A 24,912-nucleotide genomic window follows, 5' to 3' on the forward strand; every position below is an offset into this window, starting at 1 on the left:
TATTTTTATACATATTCTCTTTTTTTATCAAAGCAATCAAATTCGAAAAATATCATACAAATCATTAGTCCAGGTTCATTCAACGTGAGGGGTTGTGTTGTGTATACGGCGTGCGTGTGTGTCCATTGACGTTTGACAATTACTTCGCTCTTACATGCTGTCTGGTCGAGGCCATAGTCCGTCCGATGCTGGGTTAGTTTAGTAATAGCTGTTCAGGATGGAAAGCGAGATCAAACATCACGGCCTGACCATTGCATGTGTCGTTTCGTCGGCATCACCGCTTACAGAGAAGAGAATGACGGGGACGGGGCGTTGGTCTCCTGCGGTGTGAGACTTTCCGTGGCGCGGTGGAGAATAGGGGGGCAGAGGGTCGGGGTGGGACCGGAACGCCTTGACCTCTTCAAGACAGAAACGCGGTTGTAAAGATGTACCCTCATGCATCCGAGAAATATTGTGTGACTGTGTTAAGTTGTAATGCCGTAGGTCAAACATGTCTTGCAGGATTGGACGTCTTTGCGGGAAAACAAGCATCGCAAGTGAAAAGGCTGCACCCGCAAGCTAATCTGACACAAAACATGGCAAGGTTACACAAGAAGTTCAATATTTGCAAGACACGCCTCCCTGGCGTACTAGTGGTCTCATTACCTCCATCCTTTTATACGCCGACCCCTGAATCCTTACAAACTGGGAGTGGGCGTAACCCGATAGGGACAATCCTCGACAACCCATTCGCCCTTGTCATTGGTGCTGAAGCCGCAGCCGCCGTCCGCCGTCGCCGCCGGCGGCGACGGCGACGGCGACGACGGCAATCTGCCAACGGCGGAGCCCCATTCGCATCTCACCCTAAAGACGAACTGAATCGGAGCATTGATATCGTAGCATATTCGCTCGCCAATGACAGGAAAGCATTGGACCGCCTGGGTAAGGTCGGGGCAGGTGAGCGACCCCGGGGCATCCTCCGTGCCCTCGTACACGCAGCCCTCGGACCCAAACAGTTCAGGCAACTCGAAGGTTCCGGGCGGGAAGGGGGGGTCCCCGAGGTCGATGCCCCTGCCCGCAAAGAAGGTTGTAAACGCGTCGCACACGCCGTAGCTCTCCCCGTACGGCCTCGCGTAGAACCACCATCGGTTGTCCGGGAACAGGACGTTGGAAGGCCACTTTTGCCCAAAGGCAATCTCCATGTATGCCGTTGGCGACGGCGCGGGGTTTCCACCGCCACCACCACCCCCGCCACCGCCGGCGGTAGTTGTGGTGGTGGTGGTGGTGGTGGGCCCGGGGTTGCTCGGTGGTGTCGGACCCGGACTGGTGGGGGTCACGATGACGCCTCGCCCGGTCGTACTGGGATAGACGACTGCGGTCTGGCCGTTGACAGTGGTGGTAACGGGCCCGGATGCCCCAGTTGGCACGCCGAACCATGATCCAGACACGTAGATGGAGCCGGACGTCACGGTGTAAATTTCCGTGCCGATGATCACCACCGGCGGCCGGGTGATGACGGCCGTCGTCGGTGGGCGCGCAGTGCCATCCTCTCCCTGGTCTTCTGCGGGGTTGAGGGTGCCGAGGGGGCAGTAGTCGCCCGTCGTTGTGGCCGAGCCGGTCTCGTAGCATCCCGTCACCACTCGCGTGCGCGTTGTCGTGCATGATTCGGACGAGCACGACACCCAGTAGTCTGTGGCCGTCTGCGTGGGACAGCTGCAGCCCACGTAGGTGTTGCAGACCCTCTCGCACGGGTCGGTTCTGCACACGTCGTGGCACTCCGTCGCCGTCGCCGTTGCGCACGTCGAGGACTCTTCGTCGTCGTCATCGTCGTCATTGTCCACCTCGCCGCAGCCCGAGGTACAGGTCGGCTTGGGCGGGCCGGTTGTAAAGTGCGATGTCGGTTTCGTCTTGTCCGGCGGGCACATGATGGAGAATATCCCGAACAGCTTGAAGCATGGGACAGTGGGGACGGGCGGCGCAGGAATCCTCGGCGGAGTGAGAGTTGGAGGTGGTGTTGGGAAGACGGGCGACCAGTAAAACCCTCCCGGGTTGATCCAAAATGGGAAAATGATGACATCGTCATCGTCGTCGTCATCATCATCATCCTCCAAAGTCTTGGTCGATGTAGATGAGGTCTGAGCCGTGTTGCTTCTCAAGCTAGTGATCTGGTCCATAGAATACGTCCAGGTTATACCACCAGTCACGACGACAGTGGTCGGCAGGGAATAGAATGTGGTGGGGTCTGATTCCGTAACTGAAGTTGAAAATGCAGGAAGCGTGATGACGGTTGTGACGCCGTTGACCGTGGTGGTGACTGGTGCGGGCTTAAGTTTTGGTGTAAGAGCAAACGTAAATGACGTTTCGTGAAGGTCAACAGGATGGTTATAATAGCTGATTACCGTCGTTGTAACTATGCAAAGTGAGAATTCGTGTCAGCTTTGAAGTCGAACAAGCAGGACGATGTGCTAAAAGGGGGGAAGAAGGCTGCTTACTAGCTGAAACCGTCACTCGAGTGATTGTTGAGCCTCCAACCACGATCGAAGTCTCGACAGGATCGAACTCGATGGTCGACACCGAAGGCATGGTTGACGGAGGGAAAACAAGGGAACATGGCGGCCAGCACTGGACGGTTGGACTCGGCGTTACGAATATAAGGGGGTCAATGTAGACGACATCGGAGCCATCCTCCGCGTTGCCTCCGTCGCCACCAAGGTCGCCGCCGTCTAATGCCAGGACAAGCCAGGCGCTGACTTCAGTAGTGAAACCGCTTTGATTGAACCGGTTAGCTAGTGCTAGGGAAGGAAATGGAATGGGCAAGAGAAGTGTAATGGATGCTTGTTGGTCGCCGAAATGCTGTGAATGCGAGAGGTTCAACTCACGTCTGATCGGTTGCACTCTGAAATAAAGGACGGATACCACCTCGAGGGGTGATGACTTGGACCGAAGCTTTGGTGAAAATATTGTAGAACCACAACCCCTCGCTGTAGCTCGTCTCAAATATTCTCTCCTGGCAACTCTCGGTGTCTAGACACCCTTGCTCGTAGGACTGGAAAAAGCTGTAAAGGCCTGCAGTGTAGAGTAAAACATTGGATGAACTGATGATACGAAGTCCCCATGCCTCTTTGCAGTAATTCTCTGAGCAGTCGCCAAACTCAGGGTCGCCGGCCCATAAGCCAACACGGAATGGCTGCAGAGCATTGGGACTGGCTTGATAGTACGGCGTCTCTGTTTGAATGTGGGTGAGGAAGATGTCCCTGGCGTCTTGGATTTGGTATTGGTACAACTGTTGCAGTATCAATCAGACTGTCTGAATGTGCTGCTGGTTTCAACCTACCACATGATGCTCAGAACCTGTGCCATAGAGCCATGTCGGTCCTGTTCACGAGCATCAGTCTTGAACGTCTTGCCATTATGTTGTTGTTTCCATTCGTTCACGCTTACCTTCAGACTCAATCAAGGTTCCTCGGGCTGTGAAGATGTTGATCTGAGCGGATGTTGTCGTGTTTCCGTCTTCAATGTAGCGATGTGGGACATCCATATCATGATCAGCAGTCCTTAGGTTCGTGTCAGTAACATACTCAACAGGTGGGTAGATTTCACACCTAATCTTCCCGAGAAATAGGAGACATGATATACTCACCAGACCCAGACATTTTCAAAGTAGCCAGATGCCCGAGACGTCACATGGAAAAGCATGGATGCGGCCATGCAGTCCTTGTTTACCTCGCTTGTGCTCTTGGGGCAATCGTCGAGCCTTAGGTCGGAGCCGACGGCGCCGCCGACGCGGAAGTGGCTATCCCACATAGCAGCTAGTTTTAGTCAGTAACTCGGCCGAAAAATAGAATCAAGCAGTACGGCGAGCCTCGGAATAACATACCGCTTCCTTTGGTGCTTTCATGGACGTTCCACTCCATAAGGATTGCACCTGCAGTAGCACCCTTGACTGTCCACATCATATCGGAAATCTCTATAACACCTGAGTCGCCGACGTTTCCAACGCTTGTCAAGGCCCAAGTCAGCTCATGAAAATGTTGCATATCACCGCAGTAGATCTTGGAGCATTTATTACCGGATAACTGGCTTTGGGTTTTGTTCGTCCGCGAAGAACGAGCCCGTCCCCATAATCTGACGAATTCAAGTAAGCCGATACTCTGCTCATTTTAAAACTGATGAACTTACCTGTGACCATGCCTCTCCAATGATAATAGATCCAACTGGGATGAAGATGGTTGATTCGACAAGGTAAACACCCGCGGGAAAGAAAACGGGTTGCCCAGCGCTTGCTGCTTCTCGGAGCGCGTCATTGATTGCGCCCGATTGATCTCCGGTGGCATCGTTCTTGGCGCCTTTGTCAGTGACAATGACAAAGCTCCCAGGACCAAAATTGGTGTAGGTTGGCTTAGATCTGGCAAATATGTTGCCAGTTCCATCCAACAGACTGGATGGCTTTTTCGGGGCCGGATTCAGAAGACCCGTCTCGAAGGAGCAGGTGCCATCTTTCGAGGAGCAGCGAGATCCCAGTGCCCAGGAAGTGAAGTAAGTCTGCCCACTAGATCCTGCAGTTCTTGTTAAGGACGGAAAGCAGAGTAGTTGGATTCTTTGCCTTACCCTCAAAAATAGTCTCTCCTCCAGACACCAAGACGATACTAGCCGAATTCTCAACAAGGAGGTTGTCCAAGACGATATTGGGGTGCGGACCCCCATTGCGCAAGGTGATGGGGTAAGGAACACCGTTGAAATGAGAGTCTTTGAGAAATGAGCATATTATAAGCAGTCGGGTGACCATTGAACTTCTTACCTAGAACCGTAATGGAGCCGGTGCCTTGGTTTCCAATACCGCCAACACTGGTGCAGTCGATGGCAACCCAACAACTGTAGACGTAGATGTTTTGCCATGTGAAGCCCCAGTCCCAAATCATCGAGATTGCTGTGAGACAAGACGTGAATTGAAGGTTTCGGGCCGTATACTGCTGCGACCCAGCCCTGAAGCCGATATTACCGCCAAAAAAGGTCAAATCGCTAAGGAAGCCACCAGACCCGTTTTCCACTATTCAAGTCAGAGACAAAACAAGAAACAGACATACTGGAGATTTCGTGACTGCGACTTACTGAATATACCAACTGCAGTGGTTGCGCCGTTTGCATCGGATACAGGCATTTCGAAGTGAAGATGCTGGAGTGAAGCCGCCTGAGATACTTGCCAGTGGATTCCCGTGGGTGCATACTCCTGGTCTCCATCCCAGTTGGTACGATTCATCGCTGTCAAATCAAACCGGAAGTTCCGAATCTGCCTAAAGAATTGGTTCTGGTTGATAAACCAATTGGCACCGTCACCGCCGGGGATACTGAAACTGCGGTCAATACCTGCGTTCCAATGCTTCAGCAAGACAAAATGACCGTTGACTTACTATGGGTCACAATCAATGAGGGCAATTCCAGCAAAGTCGAAGGCGCCCTTGATGGTAGGTCTGTTGCCTGCATCGCCGATAAACTGCGTGTAATAGTACCTAGACAGAAGCGTTAACGCCCTAGGCCATGTTTTCCAAGACGTTATGGACTCACTGAATGATGGGGGATGTTATTAAGTAGGTTCCAGGCTAACCAGAAAAGCAGCCAGTCAGTAATTATTCAAGTTGCATATGAGATGATTTGGGGATTGATCCCTTACTGGAAAGTACACAACCGCCCCAAGTGTTGTTGTTTGGCCACAATCCTTTCCGCATCGTTCGGTGTCATCGGTTTGGCTGAAATGGGAAGCAGCTCTGCAGATCTTGTGTCAGTAGAAAATCCGATGTGTATTCAACAAAACAAGACGAGCGCTTACCTGTTGATCGCCTCCGTGTCATCTGACACGCCGTCGCCTACCGCTCCAAAGTCCTTGACATCTGACAAAGTCAGCTTTCATGAGCGTTCTGGAAATGGCTGGCTTGCAGGAGTCACAAAAACATGCGAAAGAAGTGCAACAGCCAGATTTGTTGCACAATATTCCGCACAGTATTGTGTGCCGTATTTTCAAGCGGATGTCTGTCCAGAGAAATCATTCAACCTACTTCTAAAGAACTGGTAGCCACTAGGTGCAAAGGGCATCTGTAATCTCTGATTAGCCTGCGTGTAATTAGATACATATATTCCGTAATTGTACTCACCTGTCCATGTGTAATGTCTTGGATCCAATAGCTGCCGCCTTGCCTCTTATCCCGTTGGGGTCTAGATACTGGTTCATGACGTTTCTGCTCAGCTGGCTTGTCTTGACCAGATTCTGTGGGGTTGGTAGCAGGCCTCTTGGTCTGCTTCCTGAACCTCTCCCGCTCTTCCGGGTTCGTGACTGGCTTCTCCAGAGTTCCTGAGTGACAGAAAGTCAGTATTTTTATGGTAAAATGATACAATCACAGAGTGTCCCACCTTTGTCGGGCACCACATTGAATGTGTTGGCTGTGTTATCAACCATGTACTCTGGTGCTAGCTTCAAAATGGGAAAGCAAGGTCAGCTCAACGCTTGTGTTCCAAATACAGGTCATTAATCATTAACTTACAAGAGGTGGACCAGCAGGAAGTCCAGGTGCCGTATAACCACTGGGTAAAGGAGGCAGATCAACCAGGTTCTGTGCGATGACAGCAACTGCGGCCACCAGCCACAAAGTAAGCCTAAGCGCCATAGTCAAGACTCAAGCCACCAGAAAGATCTGGCAAAGGCAAAATCGATAGAAATACAAAGAAAACTATCTGGCGGAGCCGCTCAGACATGTTATACACTATTCATCGTGTCTCTTTCATATATAACCATGTACCAAACGGGTTTTGGTGACATCTGTGCCTCTAGACGGGGTCTAATTGCTATCCCGTTTTTCAAGTCGACTAGACGGGCCTAACCATCGAATTTGTTGCAACGAGGCTCGGTATACCAAAAGTCGACGCTAGACATGGATTGCCATCCTATAACGACTAGGGTAGGTGCTGCCTGCATGTAGCTTGTGTAGACTCCCTGGGTGTGTGGCAAGCCAATCTGATCAATGTAACCTTATAGCTGTGCCGCAGGGCAGGCAAATAGCCCCCGTTCGGCATATAGCCCGCGTCAAAAGATGAGGGATTTCTTCAAGAGCTTTACTTAGAATCTCTGTGCCTGGGTGTAAGGTCGCATTTGCCCCCAGTTTCATCTCACGTGGCACATACAACAACCGCCAAGCTGCACCGCCGTATGCAGTTCATTTAAATCCAATCATCCACACGATCTGTCGAAGTTCAATCTCCAACCTGACCCAACAACCGCCCACGATATATCGACTCTAGTCCCACTCCAAGACCCCCTGTAATGGCTTCATACCGACTAACTGCCTCTTTGGACGATTTTCCGCGAGAGATACTGATCAAGATACTTACTGACGTTGCCGACCTCAAGGCTCTCTATCACTTAACTAGAGCCTTCCCTGCTGCATACCGTCTTTTCAATGCTGTGGGCCCAGAAATCCTCGAGCATGTCCTCACCGAATCTGTGCCTCGTCAGCTGCATGAGCTCGTGAGGCTCGTGGGGGCTATCCGTATGTGGACACCAAGGAACCCAATGGCACCCTCTCTCGAAACCTTTTTGAGCCAGTATATCCGAAGCGCAGAATATGACAAGGAGTATTTTCCTTGCGCTCCGCCACTCACTCAAAGTTTTAACGACCGAGAGGAGCTTGGCGACATCAGGAGACTTCTTTTGATTGCACGCCGCATAGCTTGCCTCACCCCGCTTTGTATAAGCTACTATCGCGACAGGTGCATGTCCGTCACCCTGTCACACAAGGTCGAGCGGAGAGGAGTTTATTATGGAAGCGCCATGAAGCCTTGGAGGGAACGCTACGATGGCAAACATTATCAGCCCCAAGACATAGGCCCATCAACCTGGGTTGAGGAGCAACGCGTGATGCGCGGCTTCTGGAGACTTCAAGTATTCCAGGAGTTCAAACGCGCGGTATCTGAAGGACGTACAGGTTGGGCAGCTGAATCAAACCAGCAAGCTTACAAAATGGCACCAGAAACCCTTTTTGAGGGTTGGCGTCTGCAGCTAGAGGAAGTCCTTACCGTGACGGATTTCCTCAAAGAATACGCGATAGAATCAAAAGAAAACACAGTCATCCAAGCACACACCATATCACTACCAAAGCCATGGTCGGAAGGTGAGCCAACAGCCTCATGGCCGGTTTTGGCCGAGGCACCACGACCCGATGCCTGGCCTGGCTGGACCAGCCATCTGAACGCCCCTTCCGCGGCATGGTCGTTCTTTGGCCATCTTCACATCAATCCGCGGTCTCCCATACGCGGTGTTGATTTCTGGCCATTCCGACAATTAGGACTTGCAATCTGGGAGCGGGAAAAGTTGATAAGGCTGGAGCTCATGAGTCCGGTCGGGGCATCTGCAGGGAGGGGACCACTAAGAGGGCGGGGCGATCAAGAATTTACATGGCGAAGCATTTTGAGCGAGGGATATTTGGCTGAGGTGGAGAGAAGATTAGAGGAGGACTGGCAGCGACGCAATGCGGAGGAATGACTAGATTGTTGTCAACTGCATGCATGGGTGCCTAACTAATGCCAACTTTCATGGCTGGTTTACACCGGGATAGAATGTAGCCCCGCAATCCTTTCCAGTCAAGAGGCCCAGCCAGATGTTACATTCGAGAACATGCATAACATGGATTAATGACAAGGGCCCATGTCATGGCTGTGTAAAGGTCGGACTGGCCCTTGCATGTTCGTGCAGATAACCCCGGATCAATAGGATCTATTGACCCCCGAACTCTGGGCAACTGCTTTGAGCCACGAGACCTGTGATATTAGGTACCAAAAAAGGGCTGAGAACATCGGTTGTGCGTGTTCGATGGCATGTACTTTAATACAAGGCAAGGATGGCACGGTGTAGGCAAAGGACGCTCGCTCGATTGGGCAAGCAATAGTGTGGCAGTTCACATTTTGTAGCCAATCTTGTTGCTTTGAACAAACACTGTGAACTCCTTAAGAAACCGAGCTCCGATAATAATATAATCCAAACCGTATCTCAGATAATTCCAGTTCAAGCCTCCCGTCAGCCCCTCCCTCTACTACCACTTGGTCACAGTCGATATGGTAGGGCTATCCCGCGTCCCCCGGACCGCTGGGTTTGCAAGAGTTCTCGGCGTCCTATTTTTTGTCATTTTTATTGCACAAGCTGCCCTCGTTAATTCTCATCATGATCTGCCTCCTATAAATAGGAGTGAAAGGGTTAGAAGAGATGCTGAAAGCCCCTACTCCTTACTTACGAACCGAGATGATGCCAATATCAAGCTACCGGGGTCATTGGACATACGTCAGGTGTTTGAAGTTTTCCCAAACACATGGCAAGGCCGAGTCGACAAAGGCCGTTACCTGAAATGTCTATTCCCCTTGAACAATGCAGAGGCACAGAAGAGTAACAACGACAAGTCGATTGCCAGTCAATTCACCGACAAAAGCTTGTTAGCCAGGTGGGGCTGGAACGCGCAAGAGCGGCCGGGAGACGACGACGGCGTAGGACCAGGTTATGGTACCGCACTCGACGAAGCGTTCAATGACCCCGAACATAAAGTGAACACGGATACTGGGGGGCTTCTCTCAGACACACATAACGATGAGTTTGTGAAAACAGATGGAATGAGAGGCTATGTGAGTTCTCCTTCATTTATGAAACACTTCCTGTGAAAACCATCCAATGGAAGCGGAATACTCTGCCTGAACAACGTTGTAACATACCGTCCTAGCCAACAGAAGCGCTTTACGCCAATGTTATTTACCCAAAGTCTGGGGCGCTTATTGCGGACTACAACTTCAGCCCTAGTTATTACGCCAAAAAATGGAAACAAGGTGATGTTCCCGATCTTAACCAGTGGTCGGACATGATTTATTTCCAATGGCTCGAGCAGTGCGAGGCGGACAAGGTCGATCCGAAAAACATCAATCTCATCTTCCGAGCCAACGTCATCTATGATGATTCATTAAAATGGATCAAAGAGGCATTGCAAAAAGCCGAATATAAGGAATACCCCAGTTGGGCCGACAGAGCTACGTTCACTATGCAGCAGGACGAAGGGCTTGCAATTCTAGCTACACCTCATGCATCAGGGCCAGCCATTTTTCTGTTGCAGCACAAGGAGGTGCTGGGATTGAGGGGCATTACAGAGATTTCGGTTTGGAGTAGTGAAGGGCCAAAGCCATTCTCAACGGCTGGAGATCAGGCCAAAGTATTCATGAGACTCGTGGTAGAGAACGTTGGACCTTAGAAGGGCTAAAGCAATTGAGTGCGAAATAGAGAAAGAGGGCTTGGGTAATCCAACTTGACGGAGACCTTCAGCCCAAGACTTCACTCAAAAAGGGCATGGCATTTATTAACTTCAATGTCAAGAACATGAATACTTTTCACCTGAGGCATTCTCAAAGGCATAACACTAACTCAATTGCCATGGGAAAGCCACAATGATGGGCATAAAATAGTAACTTTCTGATTAACTCTAACAGCTTGTTGTGAGCAAGACTTCTTCTTATCTGCCCTTTTCCTGTAGAATATTCGGAGAAACGCAAAAACCACCGCGTCTAGGCAGTGAAGATTGCCAACCTGGCCCAAGATTGGCCAATTCTACACCCTCAGAACCCCAGAAACGCCCCATAATATACCAAGCTGCTCCGGGTGCGAATTCACTGATTAGCTGACAAGGCTCCCATCAATAGATTCTTACTGAAGTGGCTAGCAGCCTGTAATGATAAGGAATAAACGTATTTGGACATCCCCTGCATAGAGCGTTGGCACGCCCTTGTCGTTAAAATTAGGCCATCCTCACGAATGCCATACCTAATCGCGCCACCACTCATGAATTTATCCGTCCGATAGCCGAGGAAACATGCTGGCTTACCAGGGGTGCGGCAGTAGCGCCAACCCAACCACCTTCCTAATATGGATTGCCCAGGGACGGTTGCACCCGCACTAGATCAGTTCCGAACGCATACGGATCTGAACCAAGTATCTCTGATTCAGAGGTTGCCTGCAGGCATCTCAGCCGCGCTGCGATATACTTGGCAGCGGTTCATACGCCAGGCCCAAAGTACAACAACCAAATAATACTCTTGGCGCAGGGAAAACAAGCCTTGCAACATCCGCTGGAGGGATGGAAACCGCAGGCCACGGAGGGACGACAGCGAATGCCGGCGGGTCACGGCTAGTTCCATAACAGTTCATTATTATTATTTTGGCTTGACGGATTCAGGTTGGCGTTTGACGCACATTTCATTTTACTTGCCTATGTGCTCTCAGCATAGCTTTACGAGATCAGCCTACATCTGCAGTACCATGCGAGCCACGAAAATCCGGGTGCTCAGGTCGGGACATGTATGAGAGAACACTAATACATACATGGATAAAATAACTAGTCTTGGAGTAACATGGGATAATCGATAAGTTGGGCGCGTATGCAGCCCTAAGGCGCAACGGCACAATTTCGGCCTTGGCCTCTACGGTTGTTCAACCCAAAGCGCTTTGCTAGTAAAACCCGACGCGGAAAATAGGACTAGTCACCAATATCGATGGCTGACTTGGTCTAGGATACGTAAATTGGATTGGACCGATGTCACTGATCACTCCGGACTCCACCGCGCAAGTCAGAGTGGCAGGGGTCTCAGGTCCACTATTACTATCTGGGGCATCTATACGACGTACTACCATGTTCTTAGCTGGTAGGAAGACATTCAGGGGCAAGTTAGCCCGGGGCCCGAAACCGGACTGCTATCGTGATGTTTGCAATAGTTCCTCACCACTGTGGGATATCTAGAAGGTAACTTCGAGTGTATCTCCAAGCTAGAAGGATCGAATTCAGGCAACCATATTCAAAATACACCTCCGTGGATGACCGAGTTGATCCTGATAGCAGGGCAGGGTCAGTCTCACACATGGCTTCCTTCAAGCCCCACTTCCATGGATGTAACTGAGTCGATTGTGACCCCAGCGCCTAGGAGGCATGTTTCCTCAGCTTGCACCAGAGTTTGGAATAATCTGGATAGATGACCAGGAGGGGGTAAAGAAGTCGGGGTTTAGGCCACAATCTTGGAAACCAAGACACAAAGACTTGTTTCGCGGCCGATGCCTGGGGTCGATAGTGCTTCTGTGCCACAAACGGGCATCGCATTGTACCGACATGAATACTACACAACGGTGGAATTCCATAGTCGGCTTCATTCTCATGATTACTGCCTGAGAGTGGTATAGGACTTGGCATTGATTTCAGGCAGCCCCATGCAAAAATTGTGGTTAGCTTCAAGTCCACGAACTCCCACGATGGCCGAAAATCATTGGCGAGACATATAAAGTACCGGAAGAAACGCACCACACACCTTTCCCTTCATCTTATACTCATCAGAGAGCTATTTTAATATAGAAAACCGATCGAAAGGATGAAGTTCTCCGTCTTTGCCTTTGCCGCGATGGCATTTAATCTTACTTCTGCCACCCCTATGACAGAGGATGCTTCGGTTGCCATCCGGGCCGAAGATCACGAGCTTGCTTCTCGCCAGACCGCGAGTGGCTGCTACTACTTGTACGTTTATACCCAAAATCTTACATGAGTATCCTCTTCGCTGACGAAATAACTCGGCAACAGCGCCTCTCCTACCTGCTGTGTTCCCACCGTTTGCATGTGTGCGGGATCTCGCATCTACTACATCAACCAAGACAACATCAACCGCGGTATTCACGGATGTGACCCCCCTTGGGGCTACATTGGTACTGGATATACCAGTTTCCCTGGATCCTGCTGCCGTGTAGCCAGCAATGGTGCGGTCGAGAAGGCGGAAGAGGATGGTTCGGTTCAGGTCATCGAGGCATCCCCTCTTGCGGAAGAGTAAGGCGTAATGGACATGAACTTGGGGTAGCTGCACGGAAAAAATTCGTGTCGTTTCTGATTCTGAAACTCTACTGTGACATAAACACGAGCCTCAAGATCCAAGGGTTATTTTCAAGTGCTGTAACTGTTGGATTACGTGACCAGAATACGGGCTGCCGGCCGCAGCAGCGGAGCCCGGAGATTACGTCTCCGGGCTGCCAACAGCTATATCTACGATTCCGCTGCTGCTGCTGCCAACCTTCTACTTTCACTTCTACATACCGATTTACAGCTTCCGAATATACCTTATTGATATTCGGCGAGCTCCAGCCCATACGGGCAGTCCTGTTGTATACAACAGATACCCTGCGATTCCAAAAGTAACTTAAAGTATGACGAGCGATTGTGAGATTGGATGAGTCCAGGATACCGGCTAGATTTTGGATCCCTTTTACTAGCAACATGAAGCTGTAGAGCAATCTTCACTCGTTATCCACAACCCCCCCCCCCCCCAAAAAAAAAAAAAAAAAGAGGACATAGATCATGGGGCCTAAGATGTCACCTTGGCCAAGGCCGACAGCTTGCAGTCACCGCATAGTCTTCCATCTGGAATAAATTAATACAAACACTGAAGAGCTCCAATATTAAGGTTCTTGGAGACGTCCTCGCAGTTCAAATAATCACCTATGGTGTCAATGAAATTAGATCAAGACCACTAGAAACCTTTCATCCATGAGGGGGTACATTGGATCTGACTTGGCTCAGTTTTACGAAGAGCATTGGAAATTCAACATCACATCCAATTTGGCATCCTCGGGCGTATAACTGTGTTTACCACTCGTGTTGAGTTTAAAACTCAACGTCACTAGATCATTACCCTTCAATTAAAAGTAAGAGTGTTTCATTGCATAATCCGAATTACGCACTTAACTTGGACTAGATACTTAAACGTCGGAATTTACTCACGGTATAATCTTGAGCCTTATTTAAGGCACTAAGGCAATACATCGCCCTTAAACAAAAGCCATAATATAAAGGAAATAGCTTGTTCATCGTTGTGTCTTTACGTAATGATTTTGGAAGCGTAATACGCCTCAGGTTTGGCTTTGTACGAAATTCAAAACGGTAAAGAATACATACAAATAAAAAGAACATACTCCTTTGTTATTTGTTCAATTGACAGCGAATGATTGAGAGTGTTAATTTTAGAAACAGAGGCAGCAAGATGATTGTACTGCTAGTGCTATCTGTCCGATGGTGAGAGATGGTAAGGTTTCCTGCTTTCAAACGACATGTTAGGAAGTATCTTAACCCAAGTTCGTGGGATCGCACGAAAGCGTAACTAGGAACATGTATAATGACACAATGTTACAACCTTAGGAAACAGGTGCTTAAAGTGGCTAATGGCTAGAAGAATCTCTGACCCTGCCGTGATTCCTCTCTTGTACTTTTTCTTTGTAGGTTTAGTTGTGACAGGGGTGCAGGGTGCTATATATCGAGTGCGCCGTCCGCGATTTGGAGCCACAGCATATTCGCGTTTGAAACCCATCTACTCGACGAAACGCAAGATGTCGTATTTTGCTGTCAACGGGTCTTTTCACGAGCTCCTCAAAAATGAACAGTTCTGCCAGCCACTAGTACAAACACTGATTTCTTCATTCGTTATGCAATAACACGCTTCATATCTAAAAATGGCCATTGGATCTGTCACGGCCAGCCTTGTGTAAACATGTCAATCAGATGAAGCCTAGGAGGTCTTTCTTGGGCCTCTGCACCAGCGACCACTTCCCCTTGTGCTCCTCTCCTCGTTGATCGACGTCATCTCTATAGAACCCCTTGCTGGACCCCCCATCCTTCTTCTTGCCTTCGTCCTCGCCTTCGATGGGGTTTCCGGGCTCGGGGTACTTCCTCAAGTGCTCGACGGCCCAGATCACCTCCTCCGAGAGCACGGGCGGCGTGCGCCCCTTGCCCCTGAGGGTCGGCAGCCCCGCGACCCGGAACAGCCAGTTGAGCCACTCGAAGGTCTCGCCCGTCTCCCAGGCGATGTCGTGGAACTTCCGCCCCTCCCTCTGGACCGTCTCCTCGCGCTCCTTCTCCCACCGCTCCTGCTCCTCGACGGGCGGCAGCGCGACCGAGTGCCTCCCGGAGAAGACCCTCGCCAGCGCGATGGCCTGGTACTCGAAGCTCCGGAAGGTCAGGACCCTCGGCATGCCCACGATGCCCAGCGTCTCAAAGTCCTGGAAAAAGGTGTGCCAGAACGTCTTGATCAGCTTGCCCTTCTCGTAGTCGTACAGGGCCCTCCCGCCGTTGGCCTCGGAGTTCCAGAACGGGTACGACGGCTTGTACCCAGTGCAGTAGATGACGTGGTCGACGTCGTCGAGGTACGAGTCGTCCTCGAAGATGATCCGCCCGTCCAGGCGGAACTCCTTGATGACGGGCTTCCACGCGATCCCTGGCGGCGGCTCGTCGCCGTCCCAGCGGGACTTGGAGCGCCGCGACTGGAACACGGGGGTGCGTGCCGTCTTGACCAGCTCCTCCGTCACGTCGTGGCCCGAGGCGGAGTTGCCGATGGTCACAATCTTCTGGCCAGTGAAAGGTTGCGGGGTGCGGTACGTCTTGGAGTGGACTACCCGGCCGGGGAACTTCTTGATGTACTCGTCCAGACCCTTGACGCGAGGCACCTGCGGAAACAGTCAGCCCATCTCTCTCAAGTCATGGCAAAAACGACGACCACGTCCAAGACAAGGCTCGAGGGGGTGTTGGACGGGAAAACGAGTAAAACTTACGAAAGGAACAGAGTAATGGCCGTTCGCAAAGACGACGGCATCAAACACCTCCTGCCACCAGACATCGGCGTTGCGCGCGGCGTCGAATCTGCGCAGCGTCAACCTCCACTGCTCGGGCCGGTCCTTGGCCAGGATCCTGGTCACGTCCTCGACGGTCGTGTTGAGCACCAGCAGGGAGTCCGTCTTGTGCAGGGAAAAGTAGTTTTCAATGTACTGGCGGGGGATCCAGTGCGGCGCAAACGGCCCGTAGGCGAACCTCGAGTCCGAGAAGGACATTGCGACGTCCGGGACGTTGGTGCTGTAGAAAAAAAACATCCCTCGTGTAAGTAGCTTGCTTCACTATGTTCCTGCGTTTGCCCAGGCCGGAGAACTCACGTCAAAGAGTGGTAGATGGGCGTCTGTGAGTACCGCTCCCGTTGGCTGTGGGGCTTGACCTGGGGCAGCTCGCTCGGGATCTCCACAGCCGGGTCGACATCCGGGGGGAGGAGCCCCGGCTGGAGCGGAGGAAGCTCAGACGGGCTTGCATCGTATATCCTGAGAAGGGGAGTCAGTCAGGGTCCCCCACACTTTGCAGATCTTGGGGAGGAGCCGCAGTACCATGTGCCGCCAGCGGTCTCTCTGCGTTCGAACACCTGAATCCTCTCAAAGTAGTTCTCCGCCTGGAATGCTGCAGCCGTAACGGCGCCTAGAGGATTGAGACAAACAGAGTCAGTCCCGCCGTCTTTAAGAGTTGTGAAAGTAAACGCACAGACGTTCAACCTTGGCGTCTTTTAATCAAGCCGGTAGGGACACGCCGTGGACGGAGGAGAGGGAGTTGGTGTAAGTTTTACCTGCAGCGCCGGCGCCAATGATGGCAACGGACTTGATCCTCCGTTCGCCGCCCATGATTGTGTGTCACTCGGTATTTAAAAATAAAAATAAAAGCTCAGGCCAAGGCGGTGGTTACACGAGAGAGTGACCGACACCGTTTAATCAAAAACCGGATCTACCAAGAAACGCTCTTTTTTTGTTACAAAATATTTAAGGAGAGAACAAAAGACCTCTGGGGGATCGAACGACCTTTCCCAGCCGAGTCAGGCCATGCCCATTTGTCATCTGTCGGGTGGTGGGAGGGGTTTCTGGAGGTAAACTGGGTTGATCGGATGCATTCGCCATCTGTCGCCATCCTCAGAAGCGATTTCACCATCTCTCATCACGTGGCGGGGTCATCGGGAATCGGGTCCGGCAGTTTTGGGGAGGGCCGATCAACTCAAACCCTGGAAGGTCGTGTTGGCGAGAGAAAAAAACGATAAAAGAGAAATTGTAAAATATTAAGGTGCAGTCAGTTTGGGGGGGAGACGATTGAGTTCGAAGAGGGATGGTGCATTTCAACTAGCAAGGCGGGAAACGTTTTGGGACGCATATGCCGGAGTCGCACGGTGGGAGTCCGGCCCGGCCACCGCTGCACTGCGGAACTGCAAGTTCCCCGTCTCGCCGAAAAGATCCACGCCGGAAAAGCCAATCTTCGGAGAAGCTTCTTGTGCGGGCGGAATTGGCGTCCGGGGTAAAACCAAAAGGTAGGGTATCCTTGTGTTATCCGTGAAGCTCTCCGCATTTCCCGGTTTCCAAGGTCGACGCTGATGGGGAACGCTGCTGCAACGTTGGTATACTACGAATACCGACGACTACCACCTCTAGCTACACACATGTTGTGCAGATTCAGCGCATCGTTATAAAAATGGATAAATGAAGCTGGAAATCGACTCTTTTACGCTAGAGCGTCTCGGTTGCCAGTCGAGTATCAACAAGAGCGTCGATTCAAGGGCCATGCAGTCCTTATCTTAACCTAATGAATGCATGCACACTCGAACTTTCTAATTATCGATGTTGCCACTAGCGATTATCGACCCAAATGAAATAAAATTAGCAACGAAAACATTACTGGCAAACTCTCTGGAGACTGCTGGGTTTTACAAACTTGCCGAGGAGTCGGGAAACATACCAGTGTTGGGAGGAAGAGAACGGAATACTCAACGACAAACGCAGCCACCCACGGCCTCGGCGTCGACATACAGTCAGTCACAAGCACATTCATAAGCATGGAGAGGTGAAAAAAAACTAAAACTTCCGCGGGCATCTCTCAGGCATCTTCTCATTTTTGGGTTCTCGTCTATTTACACATGAGTCTTCAATCCTCGTACCGCAAACCAAAGTGTCGTCGATTCATCGCCGCTGCAATCCGACAAGTTCTTCAATCATTACATAAAAAGGGCTTCGAGTTTTCCCATATCCATCATGAAAAACAACAAAGGTCCCATCTGATATCTCTGAAGCAAAAAAAACATAAACAATAACAAAAAACACAAACGACAACGACAACAACCCAAACTGCTCTCCTTGCAACAGTTTTTTTCTTTCGTTTGCAATGGGAGATATGAGGAGGGGGAAAAACGGGAATCATAAACGCCAAATTTGCAAGAGTCAACCATGTCTTCGTCAGGAAAGGCGCGGGAGGGAAAAAAAACCAAAAGGCGCGGGAGGGAAAAAAAACCAAAAGGCGCGGGAGGATCATCAGCGACCAAAAGCACTGCTCAGACGGCTCCCGCCGACGCTGCTTCCCACGCTGCTCGAAATGCTGCTCATCTTCTCGCTGACCTTGCTGCCGAAGCCGCCCATCCACTTGGGCACCTTGAGGCTCATGCGCACCTGGCCGTCAACGGCCATGTTCACCAAATTCACAATCGCAAACGTGCCGGAACCAATGGCGCGGAAGAGTGCCAAAATCGCCACCGACCAGAGAATGAAGGCAAGGTAGTAGTTCTCACCGATGCCGCTCTTACTATACGCCTCAGATACGGCCATAGCGAGGATGGCGTTGGCGATGAGCCAGCAGAGCACCATGTACGTGCGAACGCTCTTGTAGTAGTCTTCCTGCAGCTGCGCCTCGGAAACGGCTGCGGCTGGGACATCAACACGATCGCGGAGGTTGCGCAGCGCCTCGTCGTATCCGGAATCGATATCGAGCTGCTCAGATGGCATCTCGAGCTCGACACTGTTGCCCTTGCCGATGGCACCGCCGAGATCCGTCTTCATGACGTTGTCTCCCTTGGTTCCCCATGTCACGTCGTGCGTGTTGCAGAAGGCGTAGACCTGCAGGGTGCAGATGTATGCCGGCAGCAGCATGAAGTACTGGGCCGCGCTGGTGAACAAGTGCCAGGGGTCGAGGTACACGAAGGACATGATGAAATACAGGCCAATCGTCGAGAGAATCGAGACGATAAAGTTGGTGAAAACGTTGTTGCCCAAGTGGATGTCGGGATTGTCCTTTTCCTTGAGCTGGCGCACGACAATGAAGATGGTGGCGAACGTCGTATAAATCATGATGATGGAGTAGACGATGATGCTGAACAGGTACAGTTTCCTCGCTCCCTGCGGACGGTTGCCCAGCGATAGGATGAATTGCGCACATATGAGCAACACACAGGTGTACCGTAGGAACGTGAAGATGTAAGAACCGATGCTGTGACCGAAGGGGTCCACCAGTGGATCAGCCAGACCGCCCGCAACGAAGTAGAATGTCAGGTAGAAGTTTGCCAGGGAGAAGTAGGTGAAGACAAGCTGCAAGAACTGGTAGATGAATTCAACGTGGAGGAGGACCTTGCGGGTGATGCTGTGGTCTGTGCCCCAGATCTGCTTGAAGTGAACCAGCGAGTACACAGCGGCAAAGAAGGCGCCGTTGAGCCAACGTCTTCGCTGCGAGATGAATTCGGGAACCGTGTCTATTTTCAATTAGTTGATGTGGGCCAGTTGAGAGGAGAATGGTGGCTCTTACCTGGCACGTCCGTCTCACCATGGCACCCCTTAACATACTTCAACACCCAGCTCTCTCCGCGCTTGGCGACCAGCTCCCAGCAAAGAATACGATCTTCGGCAAGGTACATGTTCGCCGTGAACACGTCCGCATGCTGACCGTGCAACGTCTCTCCCTTGAAGTACTGACTCAGAGGGCCGTGACCCGTCTCGTCATTCTGCAGGGCGTGGTATCGGTAGGCACTGAGAGCACCGGGCAAGACGGTAATGTAGCCAAAGATGGACTCGAGAGGCTTGTCGAGAATGTTGGACATCTTGTACTCAAAGTTTTGCGAAGCGACAAGAGGGTTCAAGAGATTTACTCCGAAACGACCCTTCATAGCCTTGATCTCTCCACAAGCACCAGCGACGTTTGAGTCGTTATCGAATGCCTTCCAGAGGTGGTACAGCGATGTACCGCCAGGCCTGGTGCCGACGTCGAGCAAAATGCACACGTTCGGGTTGAGAGCCTTTCCAAAGGCGTTGAAGAACCAACGATGCGAGTTCAGCTTCCTCTGGTTCTTTTCCTTCAGACAAAAGATCAGCTGGCAAGGGACGATGCCCTTCTCGGCGCCCTTGAACTTGAGGTCGGAATCGAGCGAGACCTGCGTCGTATACTCATATACGTGGGCTTGCACAGCCTTCTGGTTGACGTAGTTCTTGGCGATGCCGTGCTGGTACACGCCCATGGCTGCCAATGCGTCGAGCGTCCGGGGGTGAATCTTTTCTCTGCCGTCGGAAACGATGCACACGACGATCTTCTGCCAACCGTTGTCGCCCCAGGTGCGCGAGCGCGAACGGGAGCAGAAGTGGGAGATGTTCTTCATGACGGCGTACATGGTTCTCGTGAAGTCGAACTCGGTTTCGTTGTACATGGTGACGCAGATAAACAGCTCCGTCTCACGGGTCGTCTTGCCAATGCACTGACGAAGCTTGTAGCCGCGGTCAACAAAGTCGTCCGGGTCGCAAGTGACGGCCGTGTATCTCATGTGGGTGAACTCAACCTCGTCGCGGCGGGGCAGGAAACTGTAGAGGATCGTGGGGATCTTGCACTCCAGGACAAGCTCTCCGTTGATGAGCTGAACCTCCTTTCTGGACATCTGCGGCGCGCGTACGCCTCGACGCTCCTGCATTCCGTCGGGTGCCGGGCCATAGTGCTCAACCTTTTCGTTGATGTCGGTCTCGGTCCCCTCCTCACTAAGCGTGACCTGGTCTTGTGACATGTACGATTCCCTCATGGGCTGGGTTTCGCTGATGTCAGTCTCAGGCCCAAAAACATCTTCGCTATCATGCAGAGGAATTGAGACTGTTGCATCGTCTGCGAAGGCAGCCGAATTGCGGTTTGCGCCGGTCGAGAATAGCGGCGCTGGGGGAAGCGGTCGTCTGGGGCTTCCGCCGTATCTTGATGATGGCGTTCCCGGCCTCGGGCTGCCATTGAGGTCTGCAGGCTCATACACTCCTGATGGGGGTGGTCTGGTGAAGTCGGATGAAAGTCGGGAAGGGCTGTATGTCCTTGTCGGCGAGTCACGGCCGGACTGATACTCGTACGGGTAGTCGTCTTGGTACTCCTGCTCGTAAGTGCGCTCATACTCGCGGGCGTAGTCGCGGCCTTGGAAAGGGACATAAGTCGAATCGGGAGGCGGCATGCTGGGAGGGTCTCTGATGGAAGCAGAGCGGTCGGAAAGGATGGACGATGCGTATGATCGTCGACTTGATCGGGGCCTATTGTTCTCTGAGTGTGAGCTTATTCCTGTCCCATTACTAGAATCATCTGACGAAGGGGCAACGGGGCAGCTGGAGGACTTGTGCAGTTGACTTTTCCGCAACGAAGGACCCTCCGGAATGATTGGGAGACTGTCCCGCAACTCTGCCTCCCTGACGAAACTGGGTTTCTTCCTCTTCTGTAGCTTGACAGTTGCAGACCGCGCCGGCTGGTAGTGAGATTGTTGCGAAGCACCGAAATCAACGACGTTTACGCCGCTTCTCCGTGACGCGCGGATGGGCTCCGGAGATGAGGGAACTGTCGGTTGGGCCTCCTCCTGCTGCCGCAGCGCGTCGAGGTGATCTGGGGTAGAGATCGCCGGGTCTGCTGCGTCCGGCTTCTTCCTGCGCAGCGAGAGTGGACGCGGGAAAAGGCTGGGCGACGACTCGGGCGTCTTTTGGCTTGGCCGTAGAGATGAAGAAGGGCAAGTAGAGGCAGAAGAACAGGAAGATGAAGCAGGAAGATGCGGTTGCAATGTGCTGTTGCTGCAGACGTGTGTCTGCTGGCGAGCGCTGGGTGCTACGTACGGTCGGCTGTCCAAAGGTTCCTCCACTGAAGTCAACAGGCGGATGGCTGCAGGATTGTTTGAGCGCCCGGTCGGGGTGTCGTCGTCGCGGTCATCGTAGGCAGGGAGGCTGTAGTCAGGCGGGCGCGATGGGGTGTTCGGGTCCATCTTGGGCGTTGTTTGCGCCTCCGGTTACTGGGACGAATGTCTTGGGAGGCCAGTCGGTGGAGTTCTTTTTTCCTCTACAACGGGCTGGCGCCGCGATGAGATTGCGAGTGAGGGCTGGCGTGGTCCGGTCAGGTTGTGGCGCCGGTTTCGCTGTTGGACACTCGATGCTCGAAAATGGGTGTAAGTCAATTGAGGGATGCGTCGCCGGGAATTTCTCGACGAATTCCAAGTGGCATAACCGATAATGCAGAGACTAGGTAGCTTTTTGCAAAGTGGGATCGAGAGGGATGATAAGGAGCCAGCAGCTAAGGCAGCACGTGTGTGGGTTGCGACGTGTGTCCTATGCGACTCCCAGCCCATCCGCGAGTGTCGAGGGGCAACAGGACGGATCGAAGAGGTTGATCAAGTTGGCCGGGCAACGGCCATGCGTGCGTGAGATCCGTGTGGTGTCCTGGTCGCGAAAAGCGGGCCGACGCAAGGGGCTGAGCCTGGGTGTGGATCCCCTAAGCGGCTGCTAGCGCCCTGGTCCGCCAACTTGTTCCTGATCGTATTGCCAAAAACGGCCGTGGAAACAAACAGATTTGGACTCACCTGCACTGCAGCGTCACCGGGACCCCAAGTTCCCCCCATCCGCTGAGCTCCGCCTGAATCTGTCAACTCGCAACCGGGGGCACGACATGGCCTTTGCGCGCATTCGACTGGCCCCGGGAGGATTGGATAGTTTCTTTTGGCTCGACTTCGTAACGTAGGTGGCTGGTTCCCACGTGTGCAGTACTTACTTGCCTGAGTAAAGGAAGATATCTCGCTATATAATACTACACGCCCCAAAGGCTCCTCCAGCGCTTCTCGTCCGTCCTCAACGGCCCATCAAACCGACCAAACCTCGCCGGCAGCCCCTCGTTCGCCTCGGGTAGGCAGATCCACTCACGCACGCAATCCGGGACCTCCTCTTTAATGTGACTGATGCAGATCAATGCCTGGTCATCAGAAAGACCCTTGACCCTCACTTTGCCCGCCTTGGCAATCTCGCTGTCCACAATGCGTTCTCCGCTGTACGCCTTCTCCTCCCCCTTGGCGAGAAAGAGCATGCACTTGTCCCTGACGGCGTCGTCCATGCCGCTGAACGCCTCGTCGAGCACCACCACGTCGGGGTTCTTGATGATGGCGCGGAGCAATAAGGCGATGCGCTGGGCGCTGAATGACAGACCGCCGAAGAGATACTCGTCGGCCCAGGCGAAGTTGTCGCTACCAGCTACCTTTTGGTACACTGGGTTCAGCTCCGGTGCGAACCAGCGTAACGTCGCCTCAATCTTTCCGCGTGCTTCGTCGTCAAGTTTGGGGAATCCCTTGAATGTGTCTGCCCAAGCGTTCTCAAGAACCTGTCGCACCGTCAGGCTGCGGGGCATATGCTGGTGAACCTCGGGACTCGAGTGCCCAATTCGTGACTGAATGTCCCAGAATGTGACGGGTCGCTGGCCCGAACCGGGCTCGGGCAAGCGGCTCTTGCCAAATAGTTTGATGGGCAGAGAGTATGTTTGAGGGTGATCGGAACACAGGAGCGATACAATGGTAGTCTTGCCTGACCCGTTCGGACCAAACACTCCCCATCGTTCTCTCCTCCGGACCGTCCATATAAGGCCCTTTTTAGGTCCGGATGGTGTATCTTGAGACCAGTTTCCAAGTGCAATCTTGCTTCCATATCGCACTTGGCAGCCGTCCATCTCCAACAAAGGCTCGCCGACACCGGCTCCGGAAGCTGTGGCATCCGTTGTGGCACCAGGGTCGGCGATGTGCTTGTCCTTCTCCTTCGCCTCAAAAAGGCCCTCGCCCTCGATGCCCTTCGCGGTCAACGTCTTGCCCATCTCCACCAGCGAGTGCACCGGGAGCTTCTCGTCCTCCTGCAAGCCGCCTTTCCACACGCCCCTGACATACTTCCTCAAGCCCTCCAGCACAGTGTCCTTGGGGCCCATCGAACCAATCTGGCAGTCGCTCCGGAGGTAAATCAAGTGCGTGATCCATTCAGGCAGAGGGTCCTGCGGCCTGGCGCTGAGAACAAGGCGTGGGCTCTGCTTCTCAGCCAACGATTGAAGAAGCGGGCTTAGCGACGCCACGGTAGGAGGGTCAAGTCCCATGAACGGCTCGTCCAGCAGCAGAACCTCGGGCGTTGTCAATAGCGCCCTCGCGATGCGCGCCCTCCTCCCCTGTCCGTTGCTCAGGAATGCAACCGGCAGGTCCATGAGCTGGTCGAGCCTCAGGTCCACAACAACCCGCTCCAGCAGGCCCCGCGGGATCGTGTCCTCCTCGCCCGCCTGCTTCTCCGACGGGTTCAGCTCCGTGTTCCCCAACAAAAAGTCCCTCAGCGAGAAGTCCGTATTCTCTCGCCTGGACTCGTATCGGGCGGCCAGATAGGCGCTCGTCGTTGGCCCGCCCAGCCCCCCGCTGTGCTCGCCGTCGAATCCGACATACTGGATCGCCTTACTCGCGCTCCGCAGCCGCGGGGGAACCTCATCGGTTGAGAGGTAGGGATATGCCCTTGCCGCCGCGGGGATGGCGAGGTGCTGGCCCCTCAGAACCTGCAACAGCGTGGTCTTGCCCGAGAGCGAGGGGCCGACAATGCACCAGTGACTCTTGGTCTCGGCGAACGACTGCAGCTCGAAACTCAGGTCGCTGAACAGCGGCGGGTTCGGGTGCGTCGAGTGCACGTTAGGGTGCTGTCGGTAGAAGCTGCCATTGGCGATCCGCAGGATCGGGGGAGAGCGGTTCGGTAGCCGCATCGTGTTTTCAGGGTCGATTGACCACCATTCCGTGTGTTCTGACTCAACATTGCGAACCTCGGGTCGAATCCGGGGACAGCTTTTCCCCGGACTTTTTGTACGTAAGAAGCGAGCTGCGATCTCGGTGTGAAGCTCGTCCGTCATCGCCCCACTACAAGACCCACCCCGCCTTAGCTCGCCCCCGGGGGACGGAAGGGGAAACAGGGATAAGATAAGCTGCTGCCGCGCCTGCATTTCAGCCTAGAAGTCACGTGCA

The 24,912-nt window shown here is 52.8% G+C and overlaps 5 protein-coding genes across 5 annotated transcripts; 1 reads left to right on the forward strand and 4 right to left on the reverse strand.

The window, feature by feature from the left end:
* Nucleotides 1–677: 677 nt before the first annotated feature.
* EsH8_VIII_000425 (glycoside hydrolase family 55 protein) lies at nt 678–6,202 on the reverse strand (the record flags this gene model as incomplete). Its single annotated transcript, XM_083269467.1, has 15 exons — nt 678–2,389; nt 2,472–2,746; nt 2,859–3,262; nt 3,314–3,354; nt 3,421–3,533; nt 3,620–3,788; nt 3,857–4,055; nt 4,159–4,535; nt 4,588–4,725; nt 4,778–5,026; nt 5,089–5,324; nt 5,388–5,507; nt 5,804–5,864; nt 6,030–6,049; nt 6,126–6,202. The coding sequence occupies 15 exons, from the start codon at nt 6,200–6,202 to the stop codon at nt 678–680; spliced, it is 4,191 nt and encodes a 1,396-aa protein (XP_083129235.1).
* Nucleotides 6,203–12,405: 6,203 nt separating this feature from the next.
* On the forward strand, nt 12,406–12,855 carry EsH8_VIII_000426 (uncharacterized protein; the record flags this gene model as incomplete). Its single annotated transcript, XM_083269468.1, has 2 exons — nt 12,406–12,548; nt 12,612–12,855. The coding sequence occupies 2 exons, from the start codon at nt 12,406–12,408 to the stop codon at nt 12,853–12,855; spliced, it is 387 nt and encodes a 128-aa protein (XP_083129236.1).
* Nucleotides 12,856–14,569: 1,714 nt separating this feature from the next.
* Nucleotides 14,570–16,504, reverse strand: EsH8_VIII_000427 (uncharacterized protein; the record flags this gene model as incomplete). Its single annotated transcript, XM_083269469.1, has 5 exons — nt 14,570–15,514; nt 15,620–15,917; nt 15,995–16,153; nt 16,217–16,304; nt 16,450–16,504. The coding sequence occupies 5 exons, from the start codon at nt 16,502–16,504 to the stop codon at nt 14,570–14,572; spliced, it is 1,545 nt and encodes a 514-aa protein (XP_083129237.1).
* A 1,665-nt stretch (nt 16,505–18,169) lies between these two features.
* EsH8_VIII_000428 (chitin synthase class II) lies at nt 18,170–21,882 on the reverse strand (the record flags this gene model as incomplete). Its single annotated transcript, XM_083269470.1, has 3 exons — nt 18,170–19,377; nt 19,431–21,169; nt 21,737–21,882. 3 exons carry the CDS (start codon nt 21,880–21,882, stop codon nt 18,170–18,172), a joined length of 3,093 nt encoding a protein of 1,030 aa, XP_083129238.1.
* An 815-nt stretch (nt 21,883–22,697) lies between these two features.
* On the reverse strand, nt 22,698–24,890 carry EsH8_VIII_000429 (P-loop containing nucleoside triphosphate hydrolase protein; the record flags this gene model as incomplete). Its single annotated transcript, XM_083269471.1, has 1 exon — nt 22,698–24,890. One exon carries the CDS (start codon nt 24,888–24,890, stop codon nt 22,698–22,700), a length of 2,193 nt encoding a protein of 730 aa, XP_083129239.1.
* Nucleotides 24,891–24,912: the final 22 nt, after the last annotated feature.

Source organism: Colletotrichum jinshuiense, chromosome 8 (genome assembly GCF_051148585.1).
Source record: "Colletotrichum jinshuiense chromosome 8, complete sequence".
In the NCBI taxonomy this organism is placed as follows: Eukaryota; Fungi; Ascomycota; class Sordariomycetes; order Glomerellales; family Glomerellaceae; genus Colletotrichum; species Colletotrichum jinshuiense.